The following is a 24,011-nucleotide window of genomic DNA, read 5'->3' as shown; positions in this document are numbered from 1 at the left end:
GGGGGAGGCTGTGTTCCAGGTCTGAAGAGGACATTCAGTTACCTCGTCTCTTCTTCAGATCAGGGTATTAAAAGGCATGTGTAGTCAGGATGTGAGCTCTAGAAACAGTGTTTCAGATGCACGGGCCAGGTGCTGGCTGGTTGCCTCCTTGCCAGCCTTGGCTGTGGGGGGAATCTTGACTTTTAAAAACTAGGGACCGGGCAACCAATGGGGAAGTGGATCCAACAAGAAAGAGATGATCAGCTGCTACCAGATTCTTCTGGAAATGGAGGACCTCTAATACGGTTTAGCAGGCAATGGAGGACCTCTAAGATGGTTTAGCAGGCAGTGGGCTCTCTAAAACCCCCAGTAGGCTGGGGGAGGGACATAGCGCCTTCTAGATGTGAACACCTAACACTTCATGTTATTGCTGGAAAAGCAGAAGGAGGAAATCTGTGGAGCTTGTGAGTGGACTCCTGGAAGAAAGCAAAGACAAGCCACAGAGGACAGGTTCACCTGTCCCAGTGGGCACGGGGCCAGAGTCGGTCACTGGCAGATTCCCGGGCTGGCTCTTCCACCCGAGGTCATTTCTGTTCATGGAACACTGTACCCGCGCAGAAGGCACAGTCAGGGGACTCGCCGTGGATCACAGCCAGGTCCTGCGGTGCATGCCAGACATGCTGTGCCTTCAGCGGCTGACAGCTGCCGCCCTGGAGAGGGATCAGGTGCGTGGCCGAGGCCTGGTCCTGAGCCACACGCCGGTCTGACACGCTTCTCCTCCCGTGCGTGCTGTCGGACATGCTCCGAAGCAAAGTCTGAGCTTGCTGTTTTCTTTCTCCACACGCCTGCCGCTCCGGTTTGCTTTTCTTTCAAGCTCCCCTTGGCAAAAAGGACAGCTGTTGACAGGGTAGGAAGAGTGACCACCAGAGCGGGGAGTGATGTATGTTGCTGTCGCCAGAAACTCAAATCAGCCATAAGCCAGAACCTGCCCTCACGATGGAAAGAAAAACCTCTGGCTGCGGTTAGGTCATGTCCTTGTCTGCAGGCGGCAGCCAGCCTGGGGTTATCGGCACAGACTGTGCAACAGGGTAGGATTGGCTTGGATTGCGGGGGAAGGGACAGAAGGCAGGCAGGGTCGGAAGCTCTAAGTTGAATCCTTAAAATCAGAGTATTGGCCCATAGAAGGTTCTGGATTTCTAATGAGAGTGTTCAAAGTAGGTTATGTTTTCATCTCATTAGGATGTATTGGGTTCATTTCTAGTTAGAAATAATTAGGTTCTAGATGTGCCGGTGAGGAGCTGAATGCAGTGCCAAGCTTGGCTGGGGGCGTGCTGGGAGAGCGTGTTGAGTATAAAAAGTCCCAGAGAAGAGGGGCTGCAGGTTGGAGTAGAAGTCTTAGCTCTGGGTCTTGTGTTTTCACTGTTTAACCTGTAGCCCAGATGTCTTACTAATTAGGTTGGGAAATTTGCTACGAGCTGCTCCCAAGATGGGGACCCGATGAAAAGAGCTTTAATAAACTGGGCCAGTGCTCATGAAGAAGTTCAGTGAGGAAAATGTCGAACTATACCGGCCATCACCGATGTCTGCACAGGCAGAAGCAATGGCTAGGAATGAGCAAATGTAACGGAGGATGTCTGGAGATGAGGATGAGGCCAGTGTCCGTCAGCAGCGCAGGGACCCGTAGGGATTGTGAGGCAGTGCCCTCCCTCGTAACCACCATTAGTCAGATCCTTTCTAGAATACTCTCCAGAATATTTCAGGCTAATAGAGCTGTGGGTAGACTTGGAAACTGACCTCCGGATAAAGGAATTTGAGACTTGAGCTTACAGAGAATAGCTTAGAACTCATGATTTTTTTAATATGTGAAAAAACCCACAACAGCCCTGATCTGAAGACCGGTAGCAGCTCTTCCTAATTCTCAGTGAAGATGGAATTGCGTTTCCACAGCGTTTGCGTAGACATAGGAAAAACCTGTCAGTGGAGGTTGTCGAACATCAGAATGAGTTTTTGAGGGAAGGTTCTGGGTTTCCGATGACATTTTGAAGGCGGGCTCTGTCTTCAGCTCGTTAGGATGGATTACCCCATCCCACGGCCATCCCTGGTGGCCAGGTGCTGACCCCGAGACACTCACCTGCCTTTACATCCCCTGAGAGTCCACCTGTGGCCATCTTCCGGGGCGTGAGCTAGTTGGGACCTTGCAGGTACGTTGACCTGACTGGACTGTGCTTCTTTCTCTCCTCCCCCTGCAGTATGAGTTCAAAGCCAAGAACATCAAGAAGAAGAAGGTGAGCATTATGGTTTCGGTGGATGGAGTGAAAGTGATTCTGAAGAAGAAGAAGAAGGTAAGGGGCTCTGACCCAGAAACTAGTGAGGACGGGGGCAGGGAAGGTGGGCGTGGGATGCCTTGTCTTTGCTAGGCCGCTCCCTGGACAGAATTCTTCCTCGTCTGGTGAATGGTCTTGCTCAGGGCAGCCACTGTGTTGAGAGGCCGCGGTTGCAGCAGAAGAGGTGGAGGCCGGTGCTCTCCACAGCCCAGCGGCTCCATGTCCTGGCGTCCTGTGGGCAAACAGGGCTCCACCTCCTGCCATCCTTGCGTTTTGGCACCTGGACCTTGGAGTCTTGATCTCAGGAAGTACTTGAAATTCAACGGGATGACGAGTCAGAGGGTTCGGCAGGAGGGTGGATGGGGAGGCTTCCTTAGCAGTTGTCGCCTTCTGTCCCGAATCACCCTCAGTCCCCCAGCCTCACTGTGTTGTCCTGTTGCTGCTGCTTCAGCCTGTCTCTCGGAATAGTCCCTCAAGACCCAACCACGGCTGTTGTTCCGTGTGCAGGAAGCCTGGGCTGTAGCCAAGGTGGGGAGGGGGCGGGGGGATGGAGCCATTTGGGGGGCATTCCTCTGAGTGGGGGTGACACAAGAGAGGGGGCAAATGTTGCTTAAACGTGTGGCTGTGTTTGTGCTACTTGTGCGTGTCGTGGGAGAATGATGTTAACCTCTGGGAAAAGCTAGATGTACGTATTGGCAGAGGGGAGAGTGTATGTTTCCAGAAAGAAGCAGAAAGGGGCTTTGTGAGATTGAGGATATAGGAGGAGTCCTTTTGTTTCTCTGTTTCTTCACTCTGCTGGTATCTTTTGGATTCAGGATGGCCTTGTTTTACACGTCCGGTGGCAGCACCCTCACGCAGGAGCATTGTAGTGTAGAGACCCCACAAGCTGCTTTTGGTTCTGAACCCAAGATGCTGTTAATTCAGGTAGACCCTGAGGGTCGGGGCTCTAGAAGGTGAAGACGAGTATGTAGTCACAGGCGACATAAACTGGGAGAACCAGATAGTTGAGAGAGACGTGAAAGGGGGGTCATCTTGCTGGTCCGAGGATGTGAATCTGCTCCGTGTCCTCCTCGCGAAAACATGGGCCAGGGTAGGACTGGACAGCACTCCACGGCGGGGGCTGCTCTGCTTCCGTAGGTCGCTCATTTTTTCTCTCAACAAATGGACGTTTACAAAGGTCTGCCATGTATTAAAGCAAAACTTGTTCTCTTATGCGCCCTAAATATCTTTAGGGGAGGTTCTAGAAAGAGTTCTGGCTATGAGGCTGGAATTATACAGGAAAAAAATAGAATATGATAATATCGTTCGTAAAGAGCTCTTTAAAAATTTACAAGCAGTAGGGAATTTGTAATCTCTTCTGAAATGTTTTTGCCTTGATAAACCTCCACAGCGTGGCCAGAGTCCCCATCTTGTTCTCGGTCGGCGGTGGGGGGTGGGGCGGGGCATTTTTCTGCCCCTCCCCCACCGCACGTGTGCGCACGCAGTGGTTAACCGTGGGGCAGTCTTTGGAACATCGTCCTCTTAAGAGTCCCTGGACAGGTGAGTTGCTGAAGCCAGTGAAATAAATCACGGGTGATGATGGCCATGTGAGTTTAAAAGCGAGAGGTGCCCTCAGGAAAAAACACGGGCCCGCGCACCCCGGCTCGTGACTCAGGCAGCCTGAGTCCCAGGCAGGCTCTGGTCTCGTGTGTCAGGGATCTTTACTCAGCCCTTTGTGTGGCAGGGGGCTGGTGGCTGAGGGCCCTCGTGTCCTATCTGATGAAGTAGTGGTTGTGGTGTGGGGGCACTTTCCAGATTACAAGATGCTTCCACGCCCGTTGCATGTGTCTCTGCATCAGACCTCCTGGGAAGGGCTTGGGGACACGCGGTCAGCTTCCACAGCATCCAGTCCCCTCGGGAAATCAGCCACTCTCACGTGTCCTCACTCAGCGGCTCCCCGGCCGGGTACTGAGTGATCGGCCTTCCAGAGTCCAAGACTTAACCCTGGCAGAGCTCCAGAGAGGCTCGCGTGCAGACTTGACCAACAGTTCCTTTATTCACTTTGAGACGTAGAACGGTTGGCCAGGCCAGATACTCCCGTTAGCCTGATGGGCCCGAAAAGCACGTTTTCTCTGAGGCAAGTGATGTGGGAAGGCATGTGGTTAGACATGGTTCGGTGAGTGTGGAAGGGAGAAATGGAGTAAGTCCACTAATCGTGCGGCAGGAATGTTTCCTGACCCCTGGTTCCACGATAAATGGGTCCCTTGGATGTTCATAGGGACCTTGTTGGGCCCATGCTTCCCGGGGTCTGTTTGACACGCTCTGCCAGAGTCCGCCTTCGTCACCGACTTGTGTAGCTTCCCGGCTCGCCGTCCCTGCCCCTCCCCACTACCCTGCTGAGCTCACACTTCCAGCTGACATCATCTGTCGCTTGGCTTCCATCTCACAGTCTGCTGTCGTGGGGCCTATTCTGTCTCTGCGGGTGACTTAGTAGACCTCTGATTTGGTCCACGATGATGGCACTTTGTGCTTTGCCCTTAGGGGGCAGTCTTATTCCCCATCTCCTGGGGTCCTGCATGCGTCAGGTACCCTAAGCCACAGCATCATCCCCCATCTGCATATGACGAAACTCATGTCGAAGAGCCTTAAATATTTGCCCAAGATCACACCCCCCGTAAGGACACCTGTGTGCTGAGGTGACACCTGGCAGAGAAGCCAGCTTCCTTCTACTGAGTAATGAGAGCTGAGCTGGAGAAGCGTCTTCCCCAGGGGGCCCGTGGGACCTTGTGACTCATTTTGAAACTCCATCCCTGCTAATTGCTAGTGTGGGTTCCCTCTCCAGCTGGCCTAGACAAGAGGTGATCTAACAGGTCTTTCCTCAGTCTGATTCTTTGGATGCCAGGCTTGGGAAAGGGATGCTTCCCGTCTTGTTTTCTCTACCCCTGCCTGGTGTCTGTTTTGGGTGTGCTTGTGATTTGGATAGAGCCTGTAAGCACAGCGTTCATTTATGTCACCTGGGAAGCTGGGTGCACATTCACAGTGGTCAGCCTCTGTGTCGTTTGGTTCCCTCGTGGCCAGTCCCTGATATCTGAGAGCTCACGCCACCTCGCAGTCTGCCTGTCTGTCTCTGTGTAGAGAATGGAGAGAGGCCGAGTGCAGACGTGCCACGCTTGTCTCCAAGGAAATGGAACAGTCTGCAGATGTCTGACGGCCATCCTCATCAAGGTTAAGAACTAGAACTCTTGCCCAGTGGCTGAGGGTGTAGAAAAGGTCACAGCTGATAATGAGCCATGGGCACAGTAGAGGTCCAGCCTGACATTCTTAACGGATTCCTCAGTGTCTGGGCTGCCCTCCATGGTCAAAATGTTGACTTGTCCCCTCCGCCTGCAAACACATTGACTTTCCCCAGATTAGTGTGCATGCTGGAGGGAGCCCTTTGCTAAGAAGAGAAGACCTGGGTCCTCGTCCTGGCTCTTCCCTACCTGGCTGTGGGGTCATAGGCAGGTTATTTTGCCTCTCTGAGCTTCACTATCAAGAGTTGGATCCGGGGGCACCTGGATGGCTCAGTGGGTTGACCTCTGCCTTCTGCTCAGGTCATGATCTCAGGGTCCTGAGATGGAGCCCCACATCGGGCTCTCTACTCAGTGGGGAGCCTGCTTCCCCCTCTCTCTCTGTCTGCCTCTCTGCCAACTTGTGATCTCTGTCTTTGAAATAAATAAAATCTTTTTTTTTTTTTTTGAAATAAATAAAATCTTTACAAAAAAAGAAGAGTTGGATCAGGTGATCACTTTGACCTCGCCCACCGGGATGCTCTGTGCTGCTTGGGCGTGTGGGTCACCTGTCCTTACGTAGGTCCTGAGAGCCCCCTGGGCTAGAAACAAAGCAGACCCTAGAGGCCAAGTGGGTCTGTGCACTGTTGCCTCCTGATTCTCTGGGGCGGGCTGGGACCTGCTTGCCTGTCTATGCTTGGTGAATAGTGGGATGCTTTCTGCCGGGGTGGGGGTGGGGATTGCAGAGAAGGCATGGTTTTAGGGATTCCCTGCCCTCCCAAGAACTTCTTAAGGATGGGGCCATTGTGGTAAGCCCAGCACTTACTCGGGGACCTGGCCGTGTGGTGTGTTTTCAGTTATTGTGGTTGTTGGCTCACTGGATGAGTGAGCATGATTTGTGATGATGTCCTCAAATCGGGAAGAACTGAGTACTTAGCAGTTGGATCAAATGAAGTCTCATTTGATACTTGTGGCTCTCACATTCCCTCCCTCTTTTCTGCTCTTGTCCATTTGCCCATTTGAAGACACAAGGAAGGAAAGCCTTTCCCAAGCTCCGGAAGGCCTCAATGGGAGTCGTTCACTTCAGTGGTGCTCTCAGCCGGACCTGCTCAGGGGCCTGATTCCAGGACAGACCATAGCCAGATATTTTACGATCATCTCTCACTGAGATGTAAAATAGACCTTTTCGGTTATGTTAACAAGCATCTAAAAATGCTGTCATCTTGAACTGATGCCAGCAGGTAATGAATCTCAATTTCCGTGGACTTTTGGTTGAGATTTGTGCTGTGAACCCCACTATTAAGGGGCTTTGTCAGCTCCCAGTCAGTTCGTTTTCTTCAACTCCCAGCCAGACCCAAGTAATTAGCTTTGCTGTGTATATAATAATGATCATTTATTATAACCCTGGAGTCCTACTACAGTGCTATTTGCTAGGGAGTGGGCTTCCGAATAAGAAAGATTAGTCTTGAACTTCATCCAAAGGGTTTTTCTATGAAAGGATCTGAAAGGCCTCAGTTTCATATGATATCTCTTGTATTCCAGTAACTGGGTTGGGATCTCCTAAGGCTCTCCTAACATCCTACAAAGGCTCCTTCGTTCTCATTGTGTGTCTACCCTATTCAAGGAACTGAGTAGGATCCAAAAGGGTATTAGACATTGACCCTTTACAGCAGAATTATTTTTAATGGCATTATCTGCACACGTGGGTCTATTACAGCTCCCACAGATGTGCATTAGAGCTATTTATCTCTTTTCCCCCATGGGCTAAGCCTTTAGGGGCAGGGACCCTGTCTTCTCTCTAATTCTGTTTCATCTGTTTGTGAAGTTAGAAGGACAGAGGGACCAAACTCATGAGAGTTTGGTCCATGGAATGATGGTAATGAGAACAGCTAAAAATAGGAGCTAACGTTGGTCTGGAACACCTGCCATTTGCTGGGCCCGTTTGATGTTCTATATGCTTATTAATTGGTCATAACCACTCTGTGATGTAGGTACCGTCCTTGGGCTCGTTTTGTGAAAGAAGATTGAACAATTTGCCCAAGACCTCACATCCCATCAGAAGTTGACGTTAAGGTCTGAATCGGGTCTCTCTCCCTCAGATAAGTAGGTTCTTCCCACCACTGTGTTGCCGTGTGTCCACTCATCTCTTCAGGCTGCTCAGAGAAAAGCTTCTCTATAGGAAATGCCTCATCAACCCAAGGTCTTTAACTTCTAGCCTGTACTCTGTCACTGGGATAGCACATCGCAGGAGAACTAGTTTCCTGCCCAAAGAGTAGCTTTAGTTATTGTGGAAACATAGACGTCAAATCTAATTGCATAAGAAAAGTGGCAGGAAGAATGGTAGAACGAGGATTCAGGAGAAAGAACTTCAGGAACAATTGAGTCTGCTCCCATGGTTGGTTGGGTTTTGGTAACGGAGGACAGGAGAGGTCCCGTGACTGTCCCAGGGTCACCCACACAGATACTGATGGAGCCAGGACTAAACTTGGTCCAGTTTTTTTCCTACCATGTCATATTTCTGGGCCCCCTTTACCGTCTGCTCATTTTAAAGCACGCACATTAGGAATTATGTACATCGTGTGAGGATTTATGAACACTGCAGTTTTGAAATGTGTTACCTGTATCCCTAGATGATGTGTGAAGATGAGGGATTGCTCTATTTTCAGACTAATCCTGTTCTGTCTGGAAACATGGAGAACTTGTCAAACTGAGTTAATAAGGCCCTTGCAAGGTTGTGTTGTGTTTTGTTTTTTAAGAAGTCTCCACTGCTTCCAGGAGCATGAATAATGATAAAGCTTACAGACTTTTGATGTGTCTAGGGAGTCAGTGCCAATACAAGTTCATCCTCCACTTTTGGGTTCCTGGGGAAGAGCTTCAAAGATGCCTTATCCATTTCCGGGCTCTACGAGGAGACAGGACAGCTAGGATAATGATCCCAACTCTCTCTCCTGTTCTTGGCACTGTTCCGGGCAGTCCTGTCTCTGACCCAGTTCCCACATCCCATTCCCTGCCGGCAGATTTTTGGAATGTCAGAATGGCTGTAACTTTCCCTGGAGGACTGGCCATTTGCACTCATTAGGTAAAGGACACGCTTCCCCCATTCCGTGGTCTGCGAGCCCTTTACCATTTGCAGGTGGTGGAGACTGACTTTCTCTGATTATATCAGTTGGAGCGGCAAGAAGAGCGTGGGGCATGGAGGTGTACGAGTTGGGTTTCATTACCACCGCGCTAGGTGAACTTGGCGGGGGGTAGTAATGTCTCTGAGCCTTAGTATGTATCTTTTAAGGTTGTGACCAATGCTGAAAACATGAAGGAAGTATTGTAGAAACGTTATTAAATGAAAGGAAGATTTTTCTTCTGTACGCGCTGGAGAATTTTTTTTGTGAGAATAGAAAAGGAAGCAGCTAAAAATGACTTGCCCATATCTTTTCTTTCTCACTTTGTGTTATTCTAGGTCCTCCCAAAACCAAATGCCAAGGCGGGATTTAGTGCCTGTTCGAGAAGGTGGGGAGGCCCTGGGCGAGGCCGGGGGGCTCACAGTTCAGTGGGGGGCTGTTTCCAGGTGAAGGAGAGAGCGGGGCAGGAGAGAAGGTGGGAGACAGTCTCTTAGACGGCGGTGTGCTCTGAGGAAGCTGTGGCAAGGCTGTCAGGGAGTCCTGGAGCCAAAGCCAGGTGCCCGGGGCCTCCCATGGCTGCCAGGGATGGGCCTGCCCTGGGCGTCCCTGCACACTGCTTAGCTGGGGGTGTCCCCGAAGCAGGTCCTTCACCACACTGATGGTGGGGTTCAGAATGCCCCAGGCGGGACCCGTGGTCTTACCCCCTGTAATTGCAGGTCTTGGGGCACATACAGCGTTCTCTCTGCAGGAAGTTTTGACAAGCCAGTAATGTGGCTCAGAGAAGCTGCTCTATTGGTGTTGATTTTTTAAATTACCTTGGCGTGAGGAATTCATAGGAAGGGAGGAGACGTGAGAGAAGGAAAGGCAGAGAGACAGGCTGGTAAGCTCTAGTTCAGAGGCCTCCTGAAGGCTCAACGATGCTATGAGCGTCCTGGGCAGGTGCAGAGGGACGTGATTCGACACGTGCAGAGTGGGAGTCCGGCAGCGGCTGGACGGGACCCCGCGGCGCTGCCTGTCCTCTCCCCTTCCTTTCTGTCAGCGGAGCCGGTGAGGGGGTCCGTCTCCATCTCCCCGGGCCTCGCTGAGCGGCCTCACCGTTACCACGCGGACTCTCCGTGGTGCTGGGGAGGCCCCGCCTGAGCCTGGACCTCGGGCTGAAGGAGGCTGAGGACCAGCTCGTTCCGCCCTGCTGGTCGTCCTGTTAGCAGTAAACGTGGCTGTGAGGTGCCCTCTGCCTCAGCCAGGGGCTCACAGCTCGTGTGTGCACCCTCTCCTTCCCTCCTGTCTTCCCCCTGCTTCTCCACTGCACTCCCATCTGGACTTGAAATGTCGTCATTCCCGGGTCCGTCTCGGGGACTGTAGCCCATTCAGGACAGTGGTAGCAACACTGAAAATTTCCTCATGCAGCTTCCAGGACTCCCAAGATCTTTATTTCTAATCATTGAAACAAGGAATGGTTTCAGGGAGAAGCGGGAGCTGTGTGAGCTTCTGGAGCCAGTGAAACTAAGTCTGGCTGTAGGTGGCCTTCATTACTAATGTCGCTGTCCCATGGTTGAAGCCAACTTTGAGGCCTAACCGCAGCGCGGCGGTAGGTCATTCGTCTTTCTTCCTGTTTTCCTTCTCTTATTAAGAACATTATTTTTCCTAAAATGTTTTCCTTCAAAGAATATTTATTTCTGTGTAGAAAAGTGAGAAGGGGGCGATTCGTGTGTGTCGTCTTTGTCCCCCCCCCCCCCCTCTGGAACATTTGAAAAAGAGGAGGTCTGTGAAATGGTTTCAGAGCAAGAGAGAAGACATTGTTCCTTAGGTCCGCTGGGCTTCCCTCTGAGGGATGCGGTTTACGGTCCCGCACTGATGCTCACTTGTACCGGAGAATGGTCACTGGTTTATGAATCAGAACTTAGCTCTCATCTTGACCAGGCTGTACACGAGGGGGACACCATGCTGTGGTCTCTGCACGGCTCAGGGTCTTATTTGAAAGATGGTGGCCTGGAAGGGATATTGAAGCGTAGACTTTGCCCCAGGTCCTTTGACTTATCTTGGTAATTTTCTGATCCCGTCATCAATTTAATGGACATATGCAAGGATTCCTGCAAAATCTATGAAGGGATTGGACCAGATTTTAATGCAATTTTCAGAAAAGGAAAATAAGTAGGTGGAAAGTTGTTTATTCTTTGGTCAAGATATCCTCTAGGGGTGCCGGGTATCCCTTCTAAAAGTATTTTCTGAAATGTTGAGGTTTCGTTCGAAAAACACTTCTCTACCAGAAATGGGGAAAATCTCAAATGCGTAAAAAGAGAGTCAAGAGATTGCACTACTGAGATGACAGGTGTTGGAATCATCTGACAAGGATGTTGGGGCGCTGTCACAAAGATCCTTCCATGAGCAGTTACACTCTTGACACAGAAGAAGTAGGAAGGCTCAGTAGAAAGAGAAGAAAGAAGACCCAAATGGAAATAATAGCACTGAAACCTACAACTGCTGAAATACAGTCCAGGTGAACGGGCTCACCAGCGAGGGAGGTGCTCTCTCTCTCTCCACACGCTGCTAACTGAACTGAATTAAGACTGGGCAGGAATACGTGCCCATAAATAGAAATGTGATTTAATAATAATGTCTAATTATTTAGTATTTGTATTACAAGTTGCCCCAAATCAAGCCATGTTTGAAATCTGTTTTGCTGTTCAAAGGACTCCCAGGGTGAACATTTCTACTGCATGTTTAACACAGGCATCCAAATGATGAGTCACTTTGCCTTGGAAAAATCTCGGTATGTGCAGTGGAAGCCCCATGTGTGCCAGTAGGGCTGCTGGAAATACGACCCACTAGTCCTTGCTGGGCTAAGAGTATCAGCCCTGGAATGCAGAAATGGACGTGTCTCTGCCAACCTGACCACCTATGAATCAGTAAGGGATTCCGGCCAGAGGACCAGGTTTTGAGGGGGACACTGGCAAATGGTGTGGGTATAGACAAGGTCAACTAGGGTAGCGAGAAGTCTAGAAGCCCGGTCTGATGAGGACTCTGCTAAGCTGGGGATGATGTTGTATGAAGAAGAGGGCCTGGCCTGGCTGTATGTCTACATCTGGAGCGGTCTCGTTGAGAAAAAGACGCAGGCTCCTTTGTCGGTGTGTGTGCTGAATGGGCCGTTTGTACATGAACATCTCGCACGGCCGAGCATGGCCATTCCAGGAAGGCAATTTTTTGAAAAACTAGTTCTTGAAGCAGAGTTTTCTTTTCTGAGACAGCGTCGGTGTTGAATGCTTGTAAGCCCGTCGACAGGCCACCTCTGTGGGCCGGATTAGGATTGACTCAGACTTCGGGGAGGAAGTGGCCCGTGCAGGCGGTGCTGTCTGCTGGGCGCGTCCGGGGTTGTGTGTGAGCAAAGCTGCTGGACACATACTGCTTCATGTCTCTGAAGGGCCTAAACAGGGACTCCCCCGGGCCCTGGCGGAGGCCTGTCTTCCCACACCGGTGCTTAGAGGGCCACCACCCTGGGTGCAGAGAGCACTCGTGAAACAGCCATGGAGTCCACAAAGGCTTTCTTGCCTTCACTCTGCTTGACCCTCTTTCATGGAGGGAAGAGTGTGTTCTTCCCGGTTGTCCTGGACAGCCCTACCTCTGTGGCCAAGGCCAGTGGAAGTGCGGGAGGGGTCCCTGTCCCTGCACCTGGTGGTGGGGGGTGGCGGGGGCCTGGGAGGGCGCGGCGGCTGCTGTCCTGGTGCTTCTTCAACGCCTGGGGGTGCTTCTCACTTCGTCAAGCACCTGGGGTTTCCAGGACAGCCCCGAACCCTCTGGCCTTGTCCTCACACCCAGTTGCCCTGGGGTCTCCTTGGCACTCACAGTTAGGTTCACGGGCAGCAGGACTGTCCTCTTGGGTAGCTACAATGTACCAGTAACCTCTCCAGGCGTGGGTGCCCCCAGCTCCCCTCTAAGGAGGGGGCTGGCAGCTGGCTTTCCCACAGCTCTGCCTCCTTCTCCGCTGTGTTCCTCCTCCTGCTCCCACTCCTCTGGAGTGACGTGTAGTCTCTTTTTCTCCCCTTGGTGATCTCTCCGTGAAATTTTGCTTTGGAGTCCACTTGTGGTCCTCGGAGGGGTGGCAGCAGCCTTGGCTCCGACCTGCCCTCTGTGTCCCAGAGGGAGACTCTCCTTAAAGTGCTCGAGGAAGCTGCCCAGACTAGACAGGACATCTCCCACTTGTCCTTTGGCCTCAGAAGTCAGGCCAGGAGCGGAGGCATGTGTTTGCGTAACGATTAGTAGCTTACGTGTGCCCTGGTTCTGTAGTGAAGGACAAGCCTAACTTATTCATTTACAGCTTCTTTTATTGCAGAAAAAGGAGTGGACGTGGGATGAGAGCAAGATGCTGGTGATGCAGGACCCCATCTACAGGTAAGAGCCCCGTCCTCCGCCTGCTGGCCCCTGGAGCTGTCGGGCTGGTGGGGCCAGATAAATTCCACTAAATTTCTGCTGCTCTTCCCTTCTGGACCTGCTGTTTCTATACATGTAAGTACAAGAAGCACATCCACGTTATCGTTCAGGCTGAGAGGGAAATGCTTCTTAGGCTCGATCGCACTGTCTAGAAATGAAGGAGGATTTCTGCTTGGTGTTTTAGTCCTCATCGTTTGGTGGTCATTTGAGACTTTTCCAGCTCGTGTTAGTTTTATCTTGACTGAAATTTTATAATTGCCTATCTGTTCACCTCTGCGCCTTCAGAAACTGAGTGCAGATAAAGGGTTTGTGATCTGGGAACGCAGAAAGTCACACGTATAATCCCTAGAAATTGCCTTCAGGAGACCGGTAGGATTCCTCAGAGGTTAGATGTGTGCCCCCTGGGCAGAGGAATATCTGGGGGTCACAGTCCCGAGCGCCAGGGTCCCCCTCGCACCCACCGCGGGACCTCGATTCACCCGCGTCCCTCTGGTGTCCCGGACTCTGCTGAGCGAGCGTCCCGCCACCCCAGCGCACCCCTACCTCCTTCCTGTTTTTCTTCACCGGCAGAATGGGTATCAGCTCTTCCTTTGGGGTTTGGGGGAACCCAGGGTCAATTGACTTGCTTTGGTCGGCAAAATGGATAAAGGTTGGGACTCCATTGCCGAGTGGGCAACATGGTGGCCCTGCCTTCTAGTCAGAGCGGTTGCCTGGGAAGGGAAATTTCCATTCACTCAAGGGATTATACGAATGTGAACCCCCGCGGGCCGGGTGTTGTGCTGGGTGATTCGGTGGGTAACTCGAGTGAGTCAGTCATGGTCCCTTACTCTTGGGGGGTGTTAGTCTGGAGGGAAGCACGTCACTGAGACGCAAGACCATGTGTCTGACAACGTGAATTTCTTTCTCTGGGTCCCTGTTGTACTTTCATATGTTTGTGGAAACAAGTGTTATCGTGTGTTACTGTCACTTCAGGTCTTTTGCTGGTAGACTATGAGGCTCTTCCAGGGGGAGAACTGTGCCCGACTCACTTCCGTATTCCCAGCCCCGAGCCAGTGTCTGGCCTAGATGCATCATTTAATAAAGGTGCGATGGGTGGTTGGAGAAATGCACTCAACTAATATCTGAAAATTAACTTAAGTGTTACAGTGATTCACAGGAGGGAATGATCACTTTCTACTTGAGTGATAAGGAAAGGCTTCGGGGAAACAGATCGCATCAGAACTGGGCTTGCAGGATCTGAATGGATGAGCCCCTGTCATTCTCCTTTTGTAAAAGGAAGAATTTCTGGGTGTGTTGTTTTGTTTTCCCACAGGGGCACCGTACGCATACAAAGCCAGCTCATTGTGAATGCTGCTCGGGGACTTGAATCAACCTTTTCTGGGTTGAAAGAAAAGACTTTCCCCAAAGCTTTAACAACATAATCCATACAGGATATCAATTTTAGGTCTTATAACAGTTTTATTTTGAGGTGTAATTGACTTACAAAAACGGAGCATATTTAGCATGATTAATTTGGTGAATGTTGACCTGTGTTCACTTCTAAAGCCATGACCTCAGTCGTGATGGTGAGTCTCTGTCACCCCCACAAGTTTCCTCGTGTGCCCACTTGTGATCTTCTCCACCCACCTTTCCACTTTCCTGTCCGATCTCCCAACCTCCTGCCTGCACATGCCCAGGCAACTACTCTCTTCCTTTCTGTTGTTCCAGACGAGTTTGTGTTTTCTTAAAATTTTGTATAGAGTCGTGCAGTGTGTCCTTTTTCTGGGCCTGGCTTCTGTCATTAAGCATGGTTATTGTAAAGATCATTACTTGTCATTGTATGTATCAGTGGCTTATCTGTTTTTATTCCTAAATAGTGTTCCATGGCATGAGTATAACTCGATGTGCTCAGCCATTCATATGTTGGGGACATTTTAGTGTTTCTAATTTGAGGCTATCACAACAAAAGCTTATATGGCTCTTCAATACAGGTGTGTATACGGACATACACTTTCATTTTTCTTAGGTGAATACACAGGAGTAGAATGATTACATGGTAGGTTTTTGTTTGTTTTTTTTTTTTTTTTTAGTTTATTTTCTTGGTAGTTTTTTGGTTTTGTTTTAAAAGATTTAATTTATTTGAGACTTATTTGTGATTAAAAGAGAGAGCACAAGCAGGGGGAGCAGTAGGCAGAGGGAGAGGGAAAGCAGACTCCCTGAGGGGCAAAGAGCCCAACACAGGATTCGATCCCTGGACCCCACGACCATGACCTGAGCCGAAGGCAAACGCTAAACTGAGCCAGCAACGTGCCCCTATTTTTTTTTTTTTTTTTTTTTTTTTTTTAATGAAACTGCCAAACTTTTCCAAAGTGGTAGAACTGCTAGTGGAGTTTGAGACCTCCAGTTCCTTCATATCTTTGCCAGCATCTGGTATTGTTTGTTTTGTTTTGTTTTTAGCCCTTCAATACATGCATATTAAGATCTCACTGGGGGTTTAATTTGCATTTCCTAATGACTGATGACCTTGGGCATCTTTTCATCTTCCATGCCATTCCTGTATCTTTTGTAAAGCATCTGTTCAAATCTTAGCCCATTTTTTTATTGGGTTATTTTGTTTTCTTACTGAATTTTGAGAGTTCTTCATAAATTGTGAATTCATATCCTTTATCAGGTGTGTGGTTTGCAAATATTTTCTCCAAGTCTGGCTGGGCTTCTCTCTCTCTTTTTGAAGATTTTATTTATTTATTAGAGAAAGAAAGCATGTGAGAGAGAAAGAGAGCACAAGCAGGCAGAGCCTGAGAGAGAAGAGAAGCAGACTCGGTGCTGAGCAGGGAGCTCGAAGCAGGACTCGATCCCAAGACGCTGGGATCCTGACCTGAGCGGAAGCAGACGTTTTACCAACTGAACCACCCAGATGCCCCTTAGTTTGTTTCTTTAAGATGCTATGAGGCATCTATCAAAGCTTTCGTTCTTCCTCCTGCAAACAGGCATCCAGTGGTTCCAGACTCATTTGTTGAAAGATTGTTCTCCCTCTGCTGAAGGAGCTCTGGTGGAAATCTGCCTTCCCTCTCGGGCTAGTTTGTTTCGAACTCTGTGCTCTGGTCCGTCCACCCAGTTGCTGATCTTGATGCCAGAATCCAGTGTCGTATTTGCTGCAGCCTAAGAAACATCCCAGGTTCGGTAGTCTGTCTTCTGGCTGTTCTTCTTTTTCAAAGATTTTTTTCAATGAGCACCAGTAAGATGTAGCTTTTGCCTTACCTTTACTTTTAAGAAGAAACATGCTTTTTCGTGTGGGGTAAAAAACGTCAAAGAAATTTTAAACTTTAAAGTTAAGTGTGAGTGTCCTAAGCACATTTCCATCCAGGTCCCTGGCGTGCCAAGGCTGTTGGACAGAACAGGACTCGGCCTGAAAAGTGAAGGCTTCGTGTTTAATTTCTCCTTGTTTCAGATTTCACTTCCTTGGTTAACGTGCTTACTTTACTCTTTCTGGTTTAATGGGCATACTTTGTCCCCCCCAAAGTTAAAAAACAGCCCTGGAGTGGTCGTACCATTATAGAAGTCCCTGTGCCTTTGAAATGCAGTTCCCCTGCCCTGGTGTCTTCTCAGTCTTACTGGGCACTGGAGGAATAATCAGTCCCCCGAAGATTTCTGATTCTAGGGGCCAGATATGTAAAATGAAAATCCTTCTTTTTAACCAAAGGCAGTAAATTAATTGACCTGAAGCCTTCAGGGGCCAGGCTGGCAGTCGTTCTCCGGTTTTTGAGTGTAAATGAGCAAACCAGGGAGGGTCCCCATAAGCTGTCCAGCCAGTCTTCAGAAATGTCATTAATTAACATGCAAGTAGTTGGTGAGATCAGACATGAGAAGAAGTGCGGTCTGGTTTGGGGACCTTGTCTTTGAGCCACGCTTTGATTTTGAGCAAGTCTGAGACCCGTTATTCAGGGCTAGCTGGGGAAGGGAGACGAGGATGTGTGGGGAGCTCCGGCGTGTGGTGTTCGCCGTGCTCGGCACCGTGGAGAACAGTGGTTAATCAGTCCGAGTCCCCTCGGAAGCCAGAACTCACACCATGATTTAAACAGAAGAACTATAAACAATTTTTCAGATGTAACAAAACAGTATCTTTAAAATGTAAAGAGTACTCTGGGGGTGCATGGCTGGCTCAGTTGGTTAAGCATCTTGACTCTTGATTTCAATTCAGGTCGTGATCTCAGGGTCGTGAGATGGAGCCGCACGTCGGCCTCTGTGCTCAGTGGGGAGTCCTCTGCTCGAAGGTTCTCTCTCGCTGCACCTACTCTCTCTCTCTGTCTCTAAGTACATAAATCTTAAAAAATATATATATGAGAAGTTAAGAGCCAAATCTTTTGAACGTATCCCCTCATACTTTATTTTTGGGAAAGTGGGGTAGAAAAATCCCCGAGGCAGCATTTTTAGAGGCTTGCAAATAAGCGAAAAGAGGCAGCCACCCTAAAAGAGAGCGAAGGCTGAAGGCGGGCTGGCCTTCGGGAAGTGGACGATACAGTGAGTCCTCCAGGAGCTTCATCAGAGGAGGGGAAGGGTCCACTGGTCTCTCGGTAGGGAAAGAAGGGAGAACCACCATGCCACAAACTGGAAATGAGCAGCGGAGACCAAGCAACTGTATGTTTTTAAAAGCGATAATACCCCTTTGAAGGCAGAAGGACAAGTTCCCGTGGGGATTAAAATAGAAGGTTTTAAAAATGTGTATAATTTCTAAGCATTATTTTCCTAATGGAATCAGATACTACCCTAACCTGTAATACACAGGCGGCATCCCGTAATTAGGAGGGAAGATAGACTGTGTAGTAATTACCCACCACTGTCATTTTGGGGAGCCACAAAATCTCTCGGGATTCTTAAAGGTCTCCAATATCCAGGCTGTGCCTGCACAATCAGACCAAGACCTCCCCGACAGAGACGATCCTGCTCTCTAAGTTCCCTCCCTTCAAACCTTGGCATGCCCAAGTCCCCCCTCAAGCCCCGGCACACGTTCCCGTGGCTCCCTTGTCTCGGGAACGTGGCAGGGCCCCGGGTACCGGAGTCCTGGAAGGTCGGCGGAGGCGGAGCAGACCTGGGTGCTCGTGCACCAGGTCTCCTTTGAGCCTCGTCCCTCAGGAGCCTCTGCTGGGCCTCGGAACGGGAGATCTCTCCCCGACGTCTGCTGTCTTTTCTGAGCCAGCTTGTCTGAGGGATGGGAGTGTTCATGGCTGCGGCGAGTCGTGTTTCATGTAGAGATGATGCTTTTATTCCCTCTAGTGCTAGAACATTCCATGGTCAGTGCCTCTTCATACGTATGCATGAGTAGGAATTACTCAATTTTACGCATGGTGAAAGTTACGAACTAAGAGGGTAAAGGGCATATCTTTCATGCTATCTGGCTTCAGTTCATTCCCCAGGGCCGCTCTGCAATCCCTTATTCGCCCCGGTACTAATTGCACTCTGTGCCGCATCCTTCTCGCCCGCTTCTGCCTGTGGGCGCCGTACACCCTCCCTCTCCCTCGGTGATCCCCGTCTTCATGTCGTGGCCCACCGTGGCTCTGTGCCCTGCCCTCCTGTATTCTGGGTGTGGCTCCACTTGTGTCTTCCCCATGGGCTGTGGCCAACCCTTCCCCAGCCTCCCCATTTCTCCCTGCCAACATGTTCTCCCTCCTATCCTGAAATAGCCTCCCTCAACCCTGCCACCCCGTGCAGGAGCACATCTGTCCACCCTCAGCTCCCTCCCAGGCCCGGTGCCTGTCACCCTAAAGCTCCTTGCAGTCTGACTTTGATTTCCAACCCTTGGCAGAGACTGTGCGCTCCGTATTTGCTGGCGCTCACCCCACCTCTCCAGACCCCGTGCACCTCCTGCTGCTGCTTCGGTGCCCCCCACCCCCTGCCTTTCCGTTCTCCTCTTATTTTGGTGTTTCTGCCTGCCTTTCCTTTGCTTTCAATCTTACATAGTCTTGTTCCTTCTTTATCTGTTCCCATCCTCTAGCTTTCCTCGGAAGCAGGCTCTGCATAACCTGCCTACCTCGTTGTGGGCTTGGCAAAGTCCCCTGAGCTTGGGAAGCCTCCGTATTCACATAGGACTCGGGGCAGCTGGGTGGCTCAGTCGGTTAAGTGTCTGCCTGGGGCACGGCCCTGATTCCAGGGTCTTGGGATCGAGCCCCGCTTTGGGCTCCTTGCTCAGCGGGGAGTCTGCTTCTCCCTTCACCTCTGCCTGCTGCTCCCTCTGCTCATGCTCTCTCTTTCTGACAAATAAATTTTAAAAAAACCTTTAAAAAGAAACAAATTCAATCAAGGCAAAAGAATGGCAAATTGCATCATAGTAACTCTAAGTGCGAAGGCAGGAACCGCTGTGTTTTGTGCACGGCTGTATCCCTGGGGTCTGCAAGGGGCCACGTAGTAGGGCTCCACAGATGCGACGTGACAAAGCTGGGGCGGTTGGTGCTGAAATATCCATTGCAGGCAGCCAGTAAGCTTCCTTATTTTCTCGGTGGCCTTCTGCTCTGCCCTTCTTGGCAGCCTGAATTGCAAAGCTGGTAGGTAGCAAATAGCAGAAAACTGAGGGGCCATCAGCATGAGCGAAGCTGGACCTCTGGCTTGGGGTCTCTGTGCCCAGCCTTAGACATCTTTTACACGAACGATGGAAGATGCAATTAGGCCAACTTTAGAAAACATCACCTAATTAAACTCTGTCTACCGGGGAGGAAATCACCCTGTGGAGGGAACACTAGGGGAATAGAGAAACCAGGCCTGGTCCCTGTTCCACTTCTAAGTGACTGCTTACTTTGGAATTCTGTTTCTGTTTCATTTTCTCCTCCTCACATGGGTAAAGGGAAGGCACAAAGGGAATCTGCAGAGCAATGACGAGGCTCTGGTGGGGGGGTGTGGGCAGAGCAAAGCCAGCACCCCTTCCCTTGACCCCTTTCGCTGCTACCAGGTAGACCCTGGCCCGGGCACCCGTGGGATGGTCTTGATCTTTCCCGGGGCGCACATACTTCGGAGAGTCTGATGCAACTGGATTCTGTCCCTGGAACAGAGCCTTCCTGTACATACTTGCAGAATTTTGAATTTGTGGTCCACTTTGTGGACCACAGAGGCCTGTGGTTTATCATTTCCAAGGTAAGACCTGCGAGTGCCAGTAATCGTTGTCAGTTATCTTTGAATATTTTGCTTCTCAAGCAGGGAAGCTTTATCATTAGAGGTCCTTCTGTAGGAGGATGGGGGGGAAAACCTACCTTGCTTAATAATTTAGTGTTTGAGTGATTCATGGGGTTTATTTTGTCGGCCCAAGTGGCACTTGCCCATTGTTTAGAGGCACTGCCTCTTCAAACCATACCAGTCTTTTGTTGGTGGGTTTCCAATCACGTAAAGGGGAAGGGAGTTTGCATAGGACGAGCTTTTTGGTACCCTAGGTGTTTGGGGATTCACTTGGATGTGGGAGGGTTGGCACAGGGTCTGCATGTGACGCTGGGGTGTAAGGGCCATTGTGCAGTCACCCTTCACTCCAAAGGCAAGTAAAGCTTGCCCTCGCTCCAGAGCTGTGGCCCTTGTCTGATGAGTCCTAAGAGACCGGGTCTATCATCGTAGTCAGGTGCTGTCCCAGCTCATCCCACAGTGGTCCCTTGGGCATTCTACACCACACACCAGTCCAGATGCTGTGTGTAGTGCCCTGTCTCTCAATTCTGGCTGGGAAGCCCAGGGATCCCTCTTGCATCTTGGCATAGTTAGGAAAAGGTGATGCACTACTGCTCAGAAGGGTAGAGCTAGTCATGAGCCTGGCTGCTTTCCTGCTAGCACAGACCTCAGACCGCGGAGATGAGCACGGCTGGGAGATCCAGAGGGCTCTGCATAGAGTTCAGGAAATACGGGAGGAGAAAAGCTGGGTTGTCTGTGAGTCCCCACAGCCTTTATTGGGAGACCCTGAGAAGCAGCTGTGGGGAAGTTCCAGCCTTTCCCAATGGCTGGTGGCCATCGTGATCAGACCATGATTGGTCAGGTGTTCTGGGTTCAGTTACCCGTCTGTCAAGTTCTTGGACGAGAATCCCAAGGTTTGCTGCATCCACGAGGAATCCTTTCTTGCTTTCAACCCTGCTCCCACGGTGGAGATCTGATTTCGATTCTTCTCTGGACCCCAGGGCTATCTAGTCCTTAAGTTCATTCTGTTTCTCTGTCTTCTGGTTCATCGTAGGAACTACATCTTACTCCTCTTTGTGCTCCCATGACTGCTGTCTTCATGTAATTGTGCTCAATACATGTTTGTTGAATGGAACTGATTTCTTGTTAAATCTTTGCAAAATTCCCAGGAGATGGGTACCTTTTCTATGGACTTTTATCTAGGGTTGATTGGATGGATGGATGGACGAATGAATGAACCAACCAACCTGTAGACCTACGTGGAGCACTGAATGCCACCCATACCTTATTTGGGGAAGGGGATAAAAAAAATAAGAAGCTTAACATCAAGAACATGCATGACTGTTCAAAAGGCAGCCTTGCCCTTGGGAACACCGAGGATCCAGAAGTCATGTGACCTTGCTCAGTTCCGCTCAGGGAGCCAGCCAGCCGTGTTGTGGGATTCACCACAAAGCCAAGGCCACCTCTGAAAATAAACTCTCTCCTTCCTCAAGGTGGCAGGAGACGCCAGCCCTGTCCTCTGTTACTGCTGCTGGGGGCGGGGGCATCTTTTTCTGTGCATCATCTCGGTCTTTGACTTATGTCTTGTCCAGTTTGTTACTGTTTTTTACTGATAATTCAAAACCGTCCGAGAGTGGATGGGAGGAGTGAACCCATAATAAAGGGTAGATGTGTTCCTCTTGGCTTTAACAATAGCCTCGATAAAGGGGTCTTTGGAGGGGAAGAGCTAGAAGAGCCTCCAAGAATAACCCCGATGGGTGCCGTCTGCATGCGAGCACATCGCTGCCCTGTTGTTTTTGCCTCATTTGTTTTGCTCCAAGCTTTTCTTGCCAGGATGTCTCCTCTCCCGTGACCTCTTAATCGTTAGGGGGTCCTGGCTGCTGGGGCTGGGGTATTGCGGGTGCGTGTCCTTCCCGGAGGAGCTGTCCGGGCGGCGGGCCAGCGGTCCCATCTGCTCTGTTGGTCCTGATGTCCAAACACGGGTGAGCACATTGTGTATAAACACAATATGTGAACACAAACCTCTATCTTTATGTTTGTAAGAAGTTTTTTGGTATTTTTTGTTTTGTTTTGTTTTTTAATATCAAAAGAGCTAAATCCCAATCCCTCCCAGTTGCCTTTGTTCACTGGTGGGAAGGACAGAGCCCTCAGGAAGCAATTAAGCCTGGCAGTTGCCTCAGCTGACGCGGAGGAATTGGCCAAGTTCACTGCGAGAGACGGGCGGCAAGTGCGTGTAACCCAGGTCTCAGGAGAGGCTGCTGCGTCCCTGGCTGGGCCTCCCGCCATGCTTCCCCCTCGCCCCCTTCATGAATTTCTGGGAGACGCTCTTCCTCCTGCCCCCCCGCCCCCCCGCCCCCCGCCGCCAGCATGAATGAAGTGTCCCTCCTGGTTCTAAGAAGACGGCCACCGACTTTTTCTGGCTGCACGTGCTTTCCTTTGGATGCATGTCCAGCGTCTGGGAGGTGTCCTCGCCCCGCGGGAAGGGAAGGAATTAGCCTGCAGGTAAAATGCAGGTGGGAGCCCTTAAAACAGCCTTCACTTTAACCAGGACACGTGACTAAAAAAAATCTTCCCGAGCTCTTGCCTCAGCCGCAGACGCCTCCGACTCCTACGCACACATCAGGACAGCCTGGCTGCCAGGATGCCGCGCCACGGAGAGGGCGACCAGCCGGGGCAGGCCCAGTGCAGCTCGGGCGGCTTCGGAGGGAGCGCCCTCCTGACTCTCTCCCCAGGCGGGCTCTGCACCCAGACCCCATCCCTGGCCGTCTTGTCTGCATCTTGAAACGTTTTCCCTCTCTTTTCCCCTGGATCTTGCGGCTATTTCTGCTTTGTTTCTTCCTTTTTGAGCCTATAAATAGGCTCAGGTTTTGCCATCAATAGAGCGGAGGCGCTCCCGGAGCCCGCCTTCTTAGCTTGTCCTTTCCCTGCCAGACTCTTCAGGTAATAGCTCTTGGGGTGTGTGTTTCCAAAACCCCTGCTTGTTGCTCAGCTCATTAGATCGGGGCTTCTGCACCCCGCACCAAGCCCGCCCTGGCCGCCGTTTTGCCAGGGATGTCTGACGTGCTAATCCCTGGCTCTCCGCAGCCTCCTCCTCAGCTTCTATCCCTCCAGGGCACCGAACACCGTGGACCTTCCCTCCTTCTGGAGACTCTCTCCTCCCACACTTGTGTGCTGGTTCCTCGTGTTCCTTCTCTTCTCTCCTGGTCTTTTCCTGCTGTGTTTTTTGAAGGCTCCCCCTCTTCTGCCCTTTGTTTCAGTCAGTCCCATTACCAGGATTCTCAGTGAGCCTGAGAATTCCCTTCCTTCCCTACCCACTACGAGGAGGGATCTCCTGCTTCCCATGGCTGCCATCGCCTTCTGCATCCTGGTGGCTCCTAAGTCTGGGCCTCTCTCCTGATCACTTATTTCTACTTATCTCACCAGAAGGGCCGTCTGAGTGCTTTAGTCACCTCTCAGCGTTGACATGTTCAACACCACTTCCCTGTGCCCTCTCCTTTTCCTGCTTCTGTGTCCCATAATCTAGTTAGTGTTTTGTCCGCCCAACTCAGAATCTTCCTCCTCCTCCTCCTCATGTCCAGGGAAATGGCTCTGGAATCCATCCTGCTACCCATCATCACTGCTGCTGTCTTAGAGCTTCCCCTTTTCTTGCCTGGACTTCGGGCCCATCAGCCTGGTTGCCCAGACCGTGCACTGCCCAAGTCCAGGCTGCATCCATCCCCTGCCCTGTGCTTGGCATCTGACTTCCCAGATTAGCTCTCCTGAGGGTTTGTATGTCTGTGGATGAGGAAATGAAAACTTGACCACTA

The 24,011-nt window shown here is 50.7% G+C and overlaps 1 protein-coding gene across 5 annotated transcripts in view; it reads left to right on the top strand.

The window, feature by feature from the left end:
• NOS1AP (nitric oxide synthase 1 adaptor protein) overlaps positions 1-24,011 on the top strand; it is a 263,224-nt gene that overhangs the window by 185,558 nt on the left and 53,655 nt on the right. For 3 of the 5 annotated variants that reach the window (XM_059146119.1, XM_059146121.1, XM_059146123.1), the window contains 2 exons: positions 2,229-2,321; positions 12,980-13,053. In XM_059146119.1, the coding sequence (XP_059002102.1) occupies positions 2,229-2,321; positions 12,980-13,053 (167 nt within the window). The remainder of the gene's footprint in view (positions 1-2,228; positions 2,322-12,979; positions 13,054-24,011) is intronic. The other 2 variants (XM_059146120.1, XM_059146122.1) reach the window with 1 other exon arrangement.

Source organism: Mustela lutreola, chromosome 14, assembly GCF_030435805.1.
Source record: "Mustela lutreola isolate mMusLut2 chromosome 14, mMusLut2.pri, whole genome shotgun sequence".
Classification (NCBI taxonomy): domain Eukaryota; kingdom Metazoa; phylum Chordata; class Mammalia; order Carnivora; family Mustelidae; genus Mustela; species Mustela lutreola.
Note: the sequence above shows the minus strand (reverse complement) of the source record. Positions and strands in the feature narration are given on the sequence as shown.